The sequence below is a fragment of the Aspergillus nidulans genome, chromosome VI (assembly GCF_000011425.1).
Source record: "Aspergillus nidulans FGSC A4 chromosome VI".
NCBI lineage: Eukaryota > Fungi > Ascomycota > Eurotiomycetes > Eurotiales > Aspergillaceae > Aspergillus > Aspergillus nidulans.
The window spans coordinates 1149721-1163381 of NC_066262.1; the positions used below are offsets into that span (position 1 = coordinate 1149721).

At 51.8% G+C, this 13661-nt stretch overlaps 8 protein-coding genes across 8 annotated transcripts, besides 1 other annotated feature; 2 read left to right on the plus strand and 6 right to left on the minus strand.

Moving 5' to 3' along the window:
• Positions 1 to 13661: part of a sequence feature (contig 1.55 1613..492661(-1)) that runs on past both edges of the window.
• On the minus strand, positions 20 to 952 carry ANIA_03298 (putative DSBA family oxidoreductase; the record flags this gene model as incomplete). The annotated part of the gene is made up of 3 exons (XM_655810.1): positions 20 to 421; positions 494 to 585; positions 916 to 952. 3 exons carry the CDS (start codon positions 950 to 952, stop codon positions 20 to 22), a joined length of 531 nt encoding a protein of 176 aa, XP_660902.1.
• On the plus strand, positions 1950 to 3227 carry ANIA_03297 (protein manB; the record flags this gene model as incomplete). The annotated part of the gene is made up of 2 exons (XM_655809.1): positions 1950 to 2180; positions 2229 to 3227. 2 exons carry the CDS (start codon positions 1950 to 1952, stop codon positions 3225 to 3227), a joined length of 1230 nt encoding a protein of 409 aa, XP_660901.1.
• On the minus strand, positions 3727 to 4283 carry ANIA_03296 (Rieske (2Fe-2S) protein; the record flags this gene model as incomplete). Its single annotated transcript, XM_655808.1, has 2 exons — positions 3727 to 3969; positions 4038 to 4283. 2 exons carry the CDS (start codon positions 4281 to 4283, stop codon positions 3727 to 3729), a joined length of 489 nt encoding a protein of 162 aa, XP_660900.1.
• fmaE (monooxygenase fmaE) lies at positions 4593 to 5540 on the minus strand (the record flags this gene model as incomplete). Its single annotated transcript, XM_655807.1, has 1 exon — positions 4593 to 5540. One exon carries the CDS (start codon positions 5538 to 5540, stop codon positions 4593 to 4595), a length of 948 nt encoding a protein of 315 aa, XP_660899.1.
• Positions 6882 to 8481, minus strand: ANIA_03294 (uncharacterized protein; the record flags this gene model as incomplete). Its single annotated transcript, XM_050612498.1, has 9 exons — positions 8434 to 8481; positions 8130 to 8381; positions 7767 to 8064; positions 7596 to 7632; positions 7483 to 7535; positions 7306 to 7427; positions 7094 to 7185; positions 6957 to 7056; positions 6882 to 6907 (listed from the first exon to the last, which is right to left on the minus strand). The coding sequence occupies exons 3-9, from the start codon at positions 7967 to 7969 to the stop codon at positions 6882 to 6884; spliced, it is 633 nt and encodes a 210-aa protein (XP_050468413.1). The 5' UTR covers positions 7970 to 8064; positions 8130 to 8381; positions 8434 to 8481.
• On the minus strand, positions 8649 to 9443 carry ANIA_03293 (uncharacterized protein; the record flags this gene model as incomplete). The annotated part of the gene is made up of 1 exon (XM_655805.2): positions 8649 to 9443. The coding sequence occupies one exon, from the start codon at positions 9441 to 9443 to the stop codon at positions 8649 to 8651; it is 795 nt and encodes a 264-aa protein (XP_660897.2).
• ANIA_03292 (oxygenase MpaB family protein) lies at positions 10911 to 11372 on the plus strand (the record flags this gene model as incomplete). Its single annotated transcript, XM_655804.1, has 3 exons — positions 10911 to 10996; positions 11046 to 11223; positions 11301 to 11372. The coding sequence occupies 3 exons, from the start codon at positions 10911 to 10913 to the stop codon at positions 11370 to 11372; spliced, it is 336 nt and encodes a 111-aa protein (XP_660896.1).
• Positions 11866 to 13389, minus strand: ANIA_03291 (flavin monoamine oxidase family protein; the record flags this gene model as incomplete). The annotated part of the gene is made up of 3 exons (XM_655803.1): positions 11866 to 12617; positions 12688 to 12988; positions 13069 to 13389. 3 exons carry the CDS (start codon positions 13387 to 13389, stop codon positions 11866 to 11868), a joined length of 1374 nt encoding a protein of 457 aa, XP_660895.1.

Sequence of the window (13661 nt, forward strand, 5' to 3'; positions counted from 1 at the left end):
ATCAGAAGCCCTAATTTACCTAAAGCTTCCCCTTCTCTCTGTCTTGAACCTTCAGTTCTAGATCCCCATGCGGCAGTCCAAGATAATCCCACATAAAATGAAACCGGTCGCTTCCAAAGAACGGCTCCACATTGCCTTTCCCATCATGCACCATGAACCACGGACACCCGAACGCTCCAAGCTCCTTGACAGCTTTGGTCGTTACGTCGGTAAGCGCCTGTTTTGTCTCTGGCTTGTTCGCACCAGCTAGGATCTCTTGGATCTGGGTCTTATCAAAGACGTTTCCCAGTGCGATGGCGAGGTTTTCGGGATTCGAGATGTCAATATGTCGGTACCAGAACGACTCAAAACAGGAGTTAAAGGTCGCTTCGTATTTGTCCTTTGGGTACATTTGTTTTATATATGTGAGGGCGCGTTGTGGCTATCTCTCCGTCAGTACTCACTTCACACAAGAGAACGTTTCACTGTAGTCGTGAACAGAGAGGACACTGACGAGCAGCGACAAGATCGGGAAGAAACTCGGGACCTCAAAATCGTGCCCGAAGTAGCGCTGAGCTCGTTTGACGTCGTATCGACTGTATGCGGCTTTGGCAGGGAGAGTCCATGGGGGTTTATTTCCTTTTGATTAGAACTCTGTCAGCTCCAAATGAACTCAAGTAATAAGGGCGACAGTGGGCTCAGACGAACCGCTACCGACGTTGATTCCGCCGAGAAAGACGGGGATGAACCTGGCTTGTCAGGACTTCTGGTCGTGGATAGGGTGTAAGTAATGGTGCGGCCTACTCGACTTCAACGTCTAGCGCTTCAAGAGCGGCTCGGTTAGACTGGAGATAGGTGAAGGCATAGAAGCTGTATGTTGAGACTGCCCCCGATGTTACTTGATTGTTTTGGACCCGGGACGGGGGGCGGGCGCACCAATGTCAATATAGCACTCGATCTTTTTCTGGCCCATTTTGACTGAACTGGTGGTTGTCTAGAGTCTTTGATGCTTTGGTTTCAAGAGCAGCTGTAGTTCTGGTCTTAAAAAGATGACGAGCTGTCAGCGAAATGCCGTGGTTAGAGATCAACGTAAAATTGCCGAGGTTCTTCTTTTTGTATTAGTCGACCCATGGCTCTGGAACCGTGCCAGAACATAACAAGATATTTGAAACTTGATCTGCCAAACCATCATAAGTCTTCAATCAAACTGTTGTTTAGAAGCTATAGCCAGAAAGGTCATTGGAAGATACCTTCTATAGATGCCCCCACTGTTTTATCCTCGGTCTAAACCTCTGCCTTAACACCTCCGCGCGAATGGACCATTATAAGTTATATATTTCTGCCTTTTCACATGGTGCCAAGAACGTGACTCTGGACCTCCAGGCCTTGAATCCAATAAACAGAGCCATTTATGCGTAGAAAAACTTATTTTGTAGGGACGCCAACGATTCTACACTCATCGTTCTCACCTCATCTTGATGATCGGAGAAATTTTCAATTCCATCAACGATCTGCCGCCGAGTCGTTTCTTTGGTACCTTATAACAAACGGTTAAGAGGCCAGGAAATCATAAGATTCGATCATCAGCTGCAGCAGCTCTTGGCTGCCGCTTGAGTACTTTGTCGGCGAGAATCACCGACGCCAGTTCTATATATATTGTTTCTCGGGCGGAACGTGCTTTTAGCTAGATCCTCGATAGCCTCACTCCGTTCCCGTTCCGGTAATCACCGCGCCAGAATAAGCTAGCGCTATCCCCAGGATTTGTCGATTAAAGATGGGCCCAGATCCGGGTCTTGCTCAGGAACCGGGTTGGTGGCATAATACCCGAATAATCTATACTTCTCTTGGTTCGACGGAGCTTGAGGCGGAAATTGCGGGGATACGTAGCTACATATAATAGTCCTAATACTGTTCCACACCGTTCAAGTAATTTCCTTGTCCATTGACTATATAGACCAACTCCCTTAGTCATGAGGCTCATTCACGCTGTGCTTGGTCTTCTTGCCGGTGCGGCTCCCGCCCTTGTTGCAGCCAGCCCCGCAGCGCCAATCGGCAATGGCCGAGACCAGGTATCTAAAGCAGTAGGCCGACACTTTGAGATTGACGGCAAAGTGCAGTACTTTGCGGGTACGAACTGCTGGTGGTTGGGCAATTTGCTCAATGATTTCGAGGTCGAGCTTGCTGTCTCTCAGATTGCCGAAGTACGCCTCCAACATGACGGATATCGGATCGAGTACTGATGATGGCAGACCGGGTATAAAGTCGTCCGAACCTGGGGCTTCTTCGGCGTCAACGATCCATCCAACCCCGGCCAGCCTGTCTACTACCAGGTCCTGAATGAAAGCTTGTACGAGGGTGGCTTGGGGATCAACTACGGGTCTAATGGTCTGTCTTTCATACTCCTTCGTTCACCTGCAATCAAGCGCAGCCCTAACAGACATCTGAACGCAGGCATCCGCCGCCTCGACACCGTGGTCTCCCTCGCTGAGAGATACGACATCCAGCTAGTCCTGACATTCATGAACAACTGGAACGACTTTGGCGGAATAAACATCTATAGCAACGCATTCGGCAGCAACGCGACTACCTGGTACACAGACAAGAAAAGCCAAAGGGCATACCGCGAGTACATCAAATTTATCGTCAATCGGTACAAGGGCTCTTCCGCGATTTTCGCGTGGGAACTAGGCAATGAGCCCCGCTGCAAGGGGTGTGATCCATCCGTCATATACAATTGGGCCAAGAGCGTCAGCGCATACATCAAGAAATTAGACAAGAAGCATATGGTTGCACTCGGAGACGAGGGCTGGCTCTGTCCGCCCGAGGGAGACGGGACCTATGCGTACGATTGCTCAGAGGGAGTCGACTTTGTGAAGAACCTCGAGATCGAGACGCTCGACTACGGAACCTTCCACCTCTACCCGGAATCCTGGGGTTACAACTACAGCTGGGGCAGCGAGTGGGTGCTGCAGCACGACGCCATCGGGAAGAGGTTCAACAAGCCCGTCGTCTTCGAGGAATATGGGACTCCGCTCAACCATACGCAGCTCGAGCGGCCGTGGCAGCTGACAACGGTCAAAGAGACGCAGGTGGCGGCAGACTTTATCTGGCAGTTTGGGACTGTGCTGCCGGTGGAGGGAACGGAGTGGGGAGATGTCAATTCCATCTACTATGGAACGGAAGAGTACGAGGTTTTGGCCGTCCAGCATGCGTGGGAGATGGCCAGGAAGAAGGTGCCGCGGCACTAGAGCTAGTGATAACAGGGTACTTGCTATCTAATCAAAGACACATCTCAGCCATTATTAGAGTTCAATAAGTGGAAAGGAAAAGTTTTTCGCAAGCAGATCGCTTCGGGTAAGCCGTGGTTATAGTATTTCGGCGACTTCAGCTTGCAATTTTAAATCAACTCCCATCGCCCATTCCCTGCCGCCAGAGACGCTTAGTAGCAGGCATTGGACGCAGAGTACGATGCCAATGGACATGAGCGGCGCATGTCGATAACTGAGTTTTCCTTGGATGGTCAGCCCCGAACACTAACCTTTGGGAACCACGTTGGCTCTAAAGATATGGACAACCGTCCAATTTAGCAACGTTCAGTCGCAGGCTTTGAGCCAACGGCGTGAGAGGCCGTTATCATTTTGACGGCCTGGAGAATCGAGCTTTACCGACTGCACGAGACCGCATCTGGTCTTGTTTCTTGATTGCAGTCCAGTTCGCATTCGTTGAAACCGGATCCAATAGTGACGCCTAACCAATCCGCTGCTTCCTCCTCACCCAGACCTCCTTCTCATCAGGCTTGCCATCCGGCCCATCTCTCACTTGCGCCTCCCAGATCTTCAACTTGTAGTTCCCTCGATCCGCCTTGCCAGAGAAGATATCAAACCCCCACCCATGCTTAGGGCATGTTATCCCCGCACTGAGCGTGATGCCAAAGTCTTCTATATCAAATAGACTCCCTTGCGAGAGGGGGTAGGAAGAGTGCGGGCATTGCTGCACTCATCAGACACTTCGCTCTAACTACCATACATCTGGATTGGGAAGAAGGTATTTAGGCTTACATGATCAATAGCATGAACATTCCCTTTATACCGAAACACTAAGACTTGGTCTTTCAGGTCACCCGGTAGGCCAATATCCGTCTCAACCGGTTTCTCGGTTGTGCCAGTGGGGATTCGGAACGTCTTGCATGATGATGTGACCTGGCAGTCGGAATCTGGAGAGATCTCAGGGAAGTCGGAGAGCAACCCAACGCGGTGCCAGGCTGCATCGGCTTTTGCTGAACGGAAAAAGGGGTTCGTGAACATATCGTCATGTGGTTCTTATCAGAGGTCGTCGTCGAAGGTCGCACTGGTTGCCGGCCGGGACGGTCTTTTTTTCTTTTTAGCTCGGTACCTGACCCACTATAGTAACTAACTATTTTTGGAAATAGGGGTTAATCGCATTTTGTCTGGCATTGTTGGTCCAGTCTAGGAGTCGGCATCCTGCTTTTTGATTGGAGAGAAACTGACAGACGATAGTTTTAGCGATAGTTTTAGCATATCCAACAAGAGAGGTGTACCTTGTTGAAGAGAGCTGTCTTTGACTCTCAGCGTTAGGCCAAAGATATCCCATGTCTATAGAGTAGTCCTCCCCCCGTCGGTTAGATCATAGTAGGCTTCCAATTCGCTCTCGTTCTCTTCCAGATGCTTCATTCTTAGTCTTCTCGACCCAGTCCTCAATGCGCCGCCTTTGGCATCCACAATACCCCTCGCCCACTCCGTCGCCCCATTATTTTCATCAATTACAGGAAAAAAGGTATCGCCCATCCCCGTAACCTGGGACTGCGCATAGATATTCTCCCAGCACCCTTTCGGCACTACATACGTCTCGTGCCAGATAGCCAGATGCGGATGCGCCTTAACAATCCCAGTCCACCAGCGCACACCATCCGCATGGAGCTGGTCATGCGCAAAGCGATGCAGCCCCTCGTAGTCACGCATGTACATAATAACAAGCGTTTCGTTTCCCGCGGCATCCGACTGGCCCACAAACCGCGTCATGCCTAGGAGGCCATATTTGTCCGGATTCACGCGTAGGGACTCATACATCTTCTCGGCCCAGTCCCCCAGCTCTTTATAACCCGGCGCGAGCAGGCCCAGTGGGTGATTGCATCTTGCGCCAAGGTGGAAGACGATCAGCGGCTTGGCGGCTGGGTCGCCGTCCTGCGAGCCCGTAGTCGGGTTCAAAGTACTGGCGAAGGAACCGTCGGTATTGGGATACTGGGCGCTGTATTTCGGCATAATGACGCCGTCCATGTATCTGTTGCGTTTGAGGTTGAGTGTCATGAGGAGCGTGTCGAGAGCTCTGTAGCCCAGGATCAGGGTTGTCGGGAGGAGGGATCTGTAGCCGAAGGCTGCGACTGCGGCGCCTTGAAGGACGCCGCCAAGGAGGAGCCAGGTCGAAAGGGAGAGGCCGTCGCGCAGGATCACGGTGGGAGATGGTGGGCGGATGGGCAGGGGTGGGTTCTTCCTTTGCCCCTCTGGAATGGGCAGAGGCGGCAGGAGGGGTTTGAAGGGCGCCATGGTGGTAGGTGTAGGTATTCTGGAGGTAACTCTCAGGGAACAGCAAGAGCGATGAAGCATGGAATGACTGTATCAGCCTACTTATATCCTCCAAGGCCGTTGGGTGGGGTTGCACGGCGGAGTTAGTATGCTAGCATGCAGCATATCCACCTGCCTACGTACATAGCGGGCTGGCTCTAGCTCCTATCCGGGCTAGAATTTCATGCCAGAGACTCCGCTGGTCAGCCGCTCTTCACTATCTCCCATTGCTTGCGGGAACCCGTCTGTTGATGTGTTGATCCTCAGTGGGTAGGTCCCTTTCTTCAGCGGTGAACCCTAAATAGGGAGTCGGCCTCCCAGGCCTCGCAAAGTCTATCACATGCGGATATGCGTGGCTTCCGACCTCGGGAATGGTGACAATATTGGTGCATGATCATCTGAACGTCAGTCGGCTCGGGGATGCATCAATGTGCGCCAAGTGAACGGCGAAAGCTCCAATGGTGACGTTACAGGTTGCCGTTTGTGATCACTTACGCGGGCTGCGATGATCATAAATGTACATTAAGCGTCCAAATCCTGAGGACTAGTCTAAATACAACAATAATATTTATGCACAATATGCAATATGCAAGGATACCTGCACCATAACCTGTAATCCGAAGGAAAAAAAAAAAACCCTTAATAACCCTCCATATCATTCCAATAAAGCGTGCCGTGCTGCATCTCCCCGCGCGGATTCAACTCCCACCCCAGCATCAGATTCGTCCATTGGAGCAGATGGCTTGCAATCTTGATGTGTCCAACATCCGTGGGATGGTTCTTTGGGTTGATATCGTTGTGGCCGAGAATGCCGTCCGTGTGGAACAGGTAGACGAAGCGCCATTTGCGGTCTTTGAAATGCTCGTAGACGCGCTGGATCTCTTCTTCGTAGATCACTGACTGAGTATATTCGCTGCCTTCTTGGTTCCAGATGCCCCATTGTGTCTGTATCACGATATTAGTACGGTTTTCCATTTGGTCGGGTTCAAGGAGGCACACCATAATCACAATCGACGCGTCGGGCCAATGCTGATGGATATTCTCAATGAGATCAACGTATCCCTGGTAAAAGTTCTCTCCTGGGATCTCGTTCGGATGCCGGTGGTCGTTACCGCCCATTTGGATGATGACCAGGTCGGCCGGTTGTTCAGCGGTGACGTCCCATTCTTCGGGCTCGCCTCCATACATGTTGCGCGCGCGGGAACCGGGGTCGGAGGCACGGTGCCAATACCAGATCTGTCACATTAATCAGAGGGGTCGTCATGGTTCCAGCTGAGCGAGGTTAATACCATTCCGTGCACGCCGCCACCGTAGCACTGCATGTCAACCAGGCATGCTCCAGGGTAGGCCTGTGTTACGTTAGCAAAAGCATTCTCATAGTTGAATATAGTGACGAACTGTGATCCCAAATTCGACATTTCCTAGCCCTTGCGCGTATACAAACGACCATGCTGAAAGCGTCTCGTATGTCGCATACTGACCGCCGGTCAAACTGGCACTGTTAGCGGGGGTCGCAAATATCAATCCAAGCGAACATACGATCCTCCAATAATTTCAACTTTCTTCTTGAAAGTCGGAGGTTTCGTGAGGTGGTCATCGACATCAACGGACACCCCAGCAATCTGGACTGTGCGGATGGTAAGCGGAGGCGCAAACGAACAGACGGTTTTACTTATCCTATGCCCCAGTTTGTGACTGCATCGGTCAGTATTATTTCCCTGAAGTGGTATTTTTATGTCAGACGTACCTCTCATCTCAAAAATGTGGTCTCCATCACCGGGTAACTCCTCGTAGTGTGTTCCCTCCCCGACGAACTGATACGTCGCATCTGCGGTAACGTTTGTGAAGAGCCAATCCAGCGTTCCGATTCTGCCAATCGTTATAACCAGCTCCAGTTTATAACCCGGGTATCGACGGAGCGTACCGGTAAGCGACGAGCGTTCCTTCGCTGGTGTGTTCACCGAAACTCAGCGCAAGCTAGGCAGACAAATATTATTATTGAGCCACCACAAGACCTAATTGCCATTGACAACGCACCTTTTTACCTGAGAACTGTAACTTGAGCCCCGGAGCTCTGGACGAGAGTTAGTGAGTGAGCGGACGCCCCCCGGAAACGAGAGGAAGAAGCAGAGAGACAGACGACCACCCTACAACACAACCAGTCAGTTAGCCAGTTGATCAATCAATCGCAAAGCCAGTGGCAAAGACGCACATGAAATATGTTTACTATCCCACCTTCCCTTGTACGAGATCTCAGGTGCATCGGCATCGTAACTCCTCCAGCTGCTATCCAGATCGATAGTTGAACACTGGCCCGGGTAAGGATCGGCTCGGGGCTGGCCATTCTCCATGATCGTGGCCGAGCCGAGCGACCAGAGCAGGGCCACAAGCAGAAAGCGAAACCACATCATCGTCGTGCACCGGTCAGATAGCGAGCGAAACGGTCGGGCCGGGGCGCAGCGACATGAAGGGGCCAGCTGAGCTGGAATTTTCAAATCCGGAGTTCCTGGAGCAGTCAGGGTCCCGGCACCTCAAAAAAGATAGGACAAAGAGTCAACTGGGCCACTGAACACTGGGCGGCGGGCCATGGCCCATCAAAAAATTATTGGAGCAGACTAGTCGATGACGCGATCGACCGATAGGCTGGCCTTATGGGGCGAAGAAGAGGAGCACCAGTCAAATGGAAAAGGGGTGCCTGTTCACTTCCCCGCTGTTCTCCAGGAGGCGAGCTGGTTGGCGCAAACGCTGTCGACAATTTGGCGGCCTAGTCCGCGTTTCTACGTGCCTTCGCCAGGTCTCACAGCGGGCGTGGCTTGGCAGCCCCTGAGTTGGCGGTAAGCGAGATAACATGACCCTAGAAAGCATAACCAGATACTTCTCTGGAGCACAATTTGTGATCGACGTTTCTCTAAATCAGGCATAGAATGACACTGGTTGGTCTGGTTGGTTGCGAAATCTTGACGGTGGACACTCAAAACTTGTCGAACTGCCTGCCACGTGATACCCTTAGTCAGGATTATTTATGACTAATAATTCCCCTCCGCAGATCCTCAACGACTCCGAGAGATTGCAGTCTTCTGCAGAGTGTGATCACAGCTTCGAGACCATCCCTTCTTTCATACTCCTTACATCCAGCTCCTGCGTCCACGTGCTCCTCGGCTGGCTATATAAAAACCAATAAATCTCCGCCAATTCCTTTGGCTGCATCAGATACAGATCCTTTTCTTCCACCTTCTTCCGTCCCTGCTCCCCCTCTCGCTCCCACCGCCTCCTCACAAACCCACCAACAATGTCACTCTCGACGGGCCCATCAACAATCAAATGCGCAGCATGGATACCGCTACTCTGAAACTCGCGCGCGATGATTTGCGATAACGACCGGAGTCCAAACTTGCCTGGTGAAAATGACGAGACGCCCGCATTGCCGCGGATCGACCCCGTTGCGCCCGTGAAGATGATCGTTCCGCTGGATTTGGCCAGCATATCAGGCAGAACGCATTTTGTCGCGAAGAAGGCGCCGAAAAGGTTGATGCGCGTGAAATTCTCGAATTCTTCACTGGAGGTTTCGAGAATGTTGCGCGGGGTGAAGCGTCTCGAGCCGGCGTTGTAGATTAGCACGTCGACGGGGCCAAGGTCGGCCTTTATCGCGGCAAAAGCGGATTGAAGCGACGATTCAGAGCGGGCATCGGCCACGTAGTACTTTGATGCGGTCGTGCCGACGTCGTCATTGATGGTTTTTTGGACCTTCTCCAACTTGGATTCTGTTCGGGCGATCAGCGCGACGACGAAGCCTTTGGACGCGAAATGGTGGGAGACCGCTTCGCCGATCCCGGGACCAACGCCGATGACGGCGAGGACGGGTTTGGAGGAGGGATTTAGGGACATTGTAGAGTTGCTAGATGTAATTGTAGTTGCACATCTGAGAAGGTGAGAATGCTGGTTTGATATAGGTAGGTAGGCTCGGAGCCGAGGTTGTTCTGGATGCCGTCATAAGAGTTGCCCGATCGGATTACTGATCACGCCTCGGATCTGTAAGGAGGGCCATCAACCACTCAACAAACAGCTTGAAAGCTTGTAGCACTCTACTTGCTATATATCTGTACTCTCGAATAATTTCGAATCTTGAGGGTTTTCTCGCGAGCGCGGAGAATCAGTTGAACTTCGTAATTTACTTACCCTATAAAATATATATGTAGCTTCCAGATGCGGGCGCCCTTAAAAGAAACACAAGAAGCCCATCTATACATGAACTTTGCAATGAGGTAGACTGAAGAAGGCGCCGGTATCTGAAGTCACAGAATAACCCAGCTTTCAGACTGTACGAGACCGCATTATATCAAATCCTGTTTATCTAATCCCAGTTTGACTGCACCAATATTGACGACGTGCATACCGCAGCGTCCTATCCTGTAAGATATCGTGCAGTTTTTGCGCTGACTTCTCTGTGTCTATATAGAGCGCAAGGTGCCTAAGGCGTTCCTCGGTCATGGTGGGCCTTCTCAGTGAATGGGAGGACTGGAAAGTGGAAGGAAGACGAGAAGTAGGATTGGCAACTAGAGGGATTTGAAATCTTCAGCGATTGACAGCCTCAAGTACTATACAATCACAGTTATAAATTTCGTTTCCAGGTGCCCCATTAGTGCGATTTCGCCCATCTCTCAAAGTATGGTTGCTGAGTTAGTTGAACCGCAATCGACACCGGCCTTGATTGTACTGAGCTACTACTCCCAGAAGATTCTGCGATACAGAGCTTCCCGTATACTGACCGGGGCTGTAGTAAAAGTCAAATACAGGCTTGACGGATGGACCTCAGACCCAGTTGGCCGAACAGACCTGGTGTTTTTTTTGAGGGCTTATTGGGTCTCGCTATTTCATCGTCCATGTCCCGTTGCCGAGCCCTTTTGATCACATATGAAGGATCAGTTGTACGGCTATGACTCGCGAGCATTTCTCTTGTGCCGTTTACCTCTTGCATGAGCTTCCCCACGACCCAAATACTGATATTCCTTTTTCTCTCTACATTCGTAAACACGTACTCGATCAAAGCGAGTTTGAAAATGCCCCCAGCATACACCTCGTCCGCAACAGAGGTCGACCTTGAAAGCAACCCATTTTCTATCACTATGAAGAGATCGTAAAGATCCAGTCCACCCTCAAAGAGTCTATCACCGGCTTCGGCTGCTTCGGCGCACTCTTGCAGATTGCGCACCCGGCGTCGCCCGCGGTCTCAACAACCACAGCGAATTCGCCACGCGCCAACCTGACCGCGCCGAGAAAATAGTCATCTACGTGTACATGATGGTATACGGAGGTGAGGAAGAGAAATCGCTCATCAGAGAGTGGGTGAACACGATGTATTCTCGCGTCAAAGGCGGGGAAGGCGACACCAAGTACCACGCGCAAAACCCGGACCTCCAGCTTTGGGTTGCGGCTACCTTGTATGTGAGGTGGCTCCAGGCTTATGAGATGGCCTTTGGTCAGCTACAGGGCGAGAAGGCGGAGAGTATACCATGAATTTGCGGTTTTTGGAACATTGCTGCAGGTTCCGCAGAGCAAGTGGCCGAGGGATCAGAAGGCGTCTGGGAGAACTATAACCGCTAGGCCCTTCATTCCGTTGATGATGTACCTCATGCTGATCCTCTCTGTGGATTACCTGCCGCAGGAGGTGAGAGATGCCTGTGGGATGAAACCGCTGAACCGATTTGATAGGGCTATGAAGAAGATATTTGTGGTGCAATATAGGCTTACGCCGGGGTTTGTGGGGTCGTTGTCGAAAGCGTACTATATGAAGAGAGGGAGAGTGATGGTAGCTAAGTTGAAGGAGAGGGGGTTTACGGGGGATGTGAGAATGCGGAAGAATTGAGTGTAACATTCCGTCAATGTCTGAATTGTCTCTCTGTTCATAATTTATCCAGATCTAATGTACGTTCGGTATGCCGCACGCGTACTAAATTGATCTCGTCATAGACTTAGGGTTGCGATAGGCATATGACTGCCACCCAGCAGCCACCAGCAAATAAAGCCCTATACTTGTTAGTCATACCATAAGGCCGAACCCGGATGGGAGCCGAGCAGCTAACTGTTAATGATATCAGAGGTTAGTTACTGGATAATATACATTAGTCACATGGGGAATAAGATGAAAGTTTTTAGTCTTCAATTTCAGCTACACTGATGACTTATAGCAAAGACTCAGCGGCACGACAGTATACGTGACACCTCGCATCCTCAACCACACTCAGTAATTCTCAGTAATTACTATCGAAACGCAGTGCATGTTCCATTTGTCACCTGCAATAAAGACAAACTACAGACTGGACCTTTCCTTCCCCCTCAATGCCTCAACGACCTCGCGCCCCCCAGCCTCGCCCGAGCAGATTGCCCCTTCCATATACCCCTTCCACTCGTCGCTATATTCTGTCCCGACAAAATGCAGATTGCCGACCTTCTTCCCGTACACGTCCTTATACTCTGTAAGATGGCCCAAGGCAGTGATTGGCGCTAATGCGCCCCGGCTATACGTCTCGTGCTGCCAGATCTGGTCGAAGAACTCGATCGGTTTATACACCTCCTCTTCGTGCCCGAAGACCTGTGCGAGTTGTGCTAGCACCACAGCGCGGCGCTCGTGGGGGCGCATCTTTCCCCACTCCCTCCCTGGCTTCCCATTCACGAAGCAGGTGAGGCAGTAGTTGCCGACCTCATCAACAGAAGTGTCACGGGCTAGAATGATAGGGCCGACGTAGGATGCAAAGTACCCGTTGAAACCGTGGTCGCGCCACCATGGCTTATCGTAGCAGACGATGGCTTTGTTATAGTCTCCCAGCACTGTGGCGTTCGTGACGGTCTGGAGGCGCGGAGGGAGGGGTGGCTGGATGTTGAGCTCTTTGTACATGGTGCTTGGGATGGAGACAATGACTTTTCGGCCTGTGAAGGTCCGGCCTGTTGTTGTTGTGATGCTCATGTGCGAACCATGGTCGCTAATGCTGGCGATAGCGGAGGAAAGGTGGATGTTGGAAGCGCCAACGAGGTTGGCGATCTCGTTGGCGAGAGATTGTGCACCTGCCATTTATACTCAGCCTATGCACCATTCAACATTGTAAGGAGGCTAGAAGGGGAGGTAGGAGTATACCGTCTTTGAAACGCAGGTGCTGTCCCCCGCTCGCATCGTCCGCCCGAATAGCCAGTAGCCCGTGATTCCTGCGGCAGTAGTCGATGAACCACGCTGCTGAGTACTCTGTAGAGTCGAGACCGTGCATGACCTGCGCCCAGATATTGACCATTTTGACCGTCGCGGGCAACGCGCCTAGATTGCGCACGTACTGATCTAGACTGATGTTGTCATCTACGACTTTTGGTGGACCGGGCTTCAACGACTCGGCCTGGATGTGATCTCGGACCATCTCGAGGCTTTTCTTCTCTTCTGCTGAGAACTGTACCCGTTCGTTAGAGACTTATGGGCCCTGCAGGCGAGGCTGATATGGGGTAGTACGGGAGGCAGGGACGGACGAACCTCGCTCGGCGTCACCCCAAAGGGAAACTCGAATCGACTCTGCGGACCGTCCTGCATGATGGCCTTGCCTTCCAGTCGCTGGACGACAGTCTTCAGTTCAAACTGCTTGACATACGCGCCGACTCGCTTCTGCAGTGTCGTGTTCACCCAGGCGCCGCCCAGGTCAGCATACCCACGCCCCGAAGCCAGCGGGACACTCCAGATCTTGCCCCCGACGCGGTCGCGAGCTTCAACGACTGCGACGGTGAGCCCGGCTTGTTGCGCGGAGAGGGCGGCCTGCAGGCCGCTCAGGCCGGCGCCTACGACGAGGAGGTCGAACATCTTGAGCAGTGACAAGATCTTTCCAAATTGGGGTCTAATACGGGTGAAATACAGCGAGGATGCGTAGGACATGGTGATTTATATCGTGCCTTGGGCCAACTGTTTGTCTACTTTCTATATCTCGGGCGAACCCTCACCCCGCCATCTCGGGTTCGCAAGCCGATCGCCCAATGAGAACTGCAGTGCAAGGAGCTGATGAGCTGTACAAAAAGGGCTAGAGCAGGGCTTCGTCAGCTCGGCGGTATCCACAGGATCCGGCACGATAGCGAGAC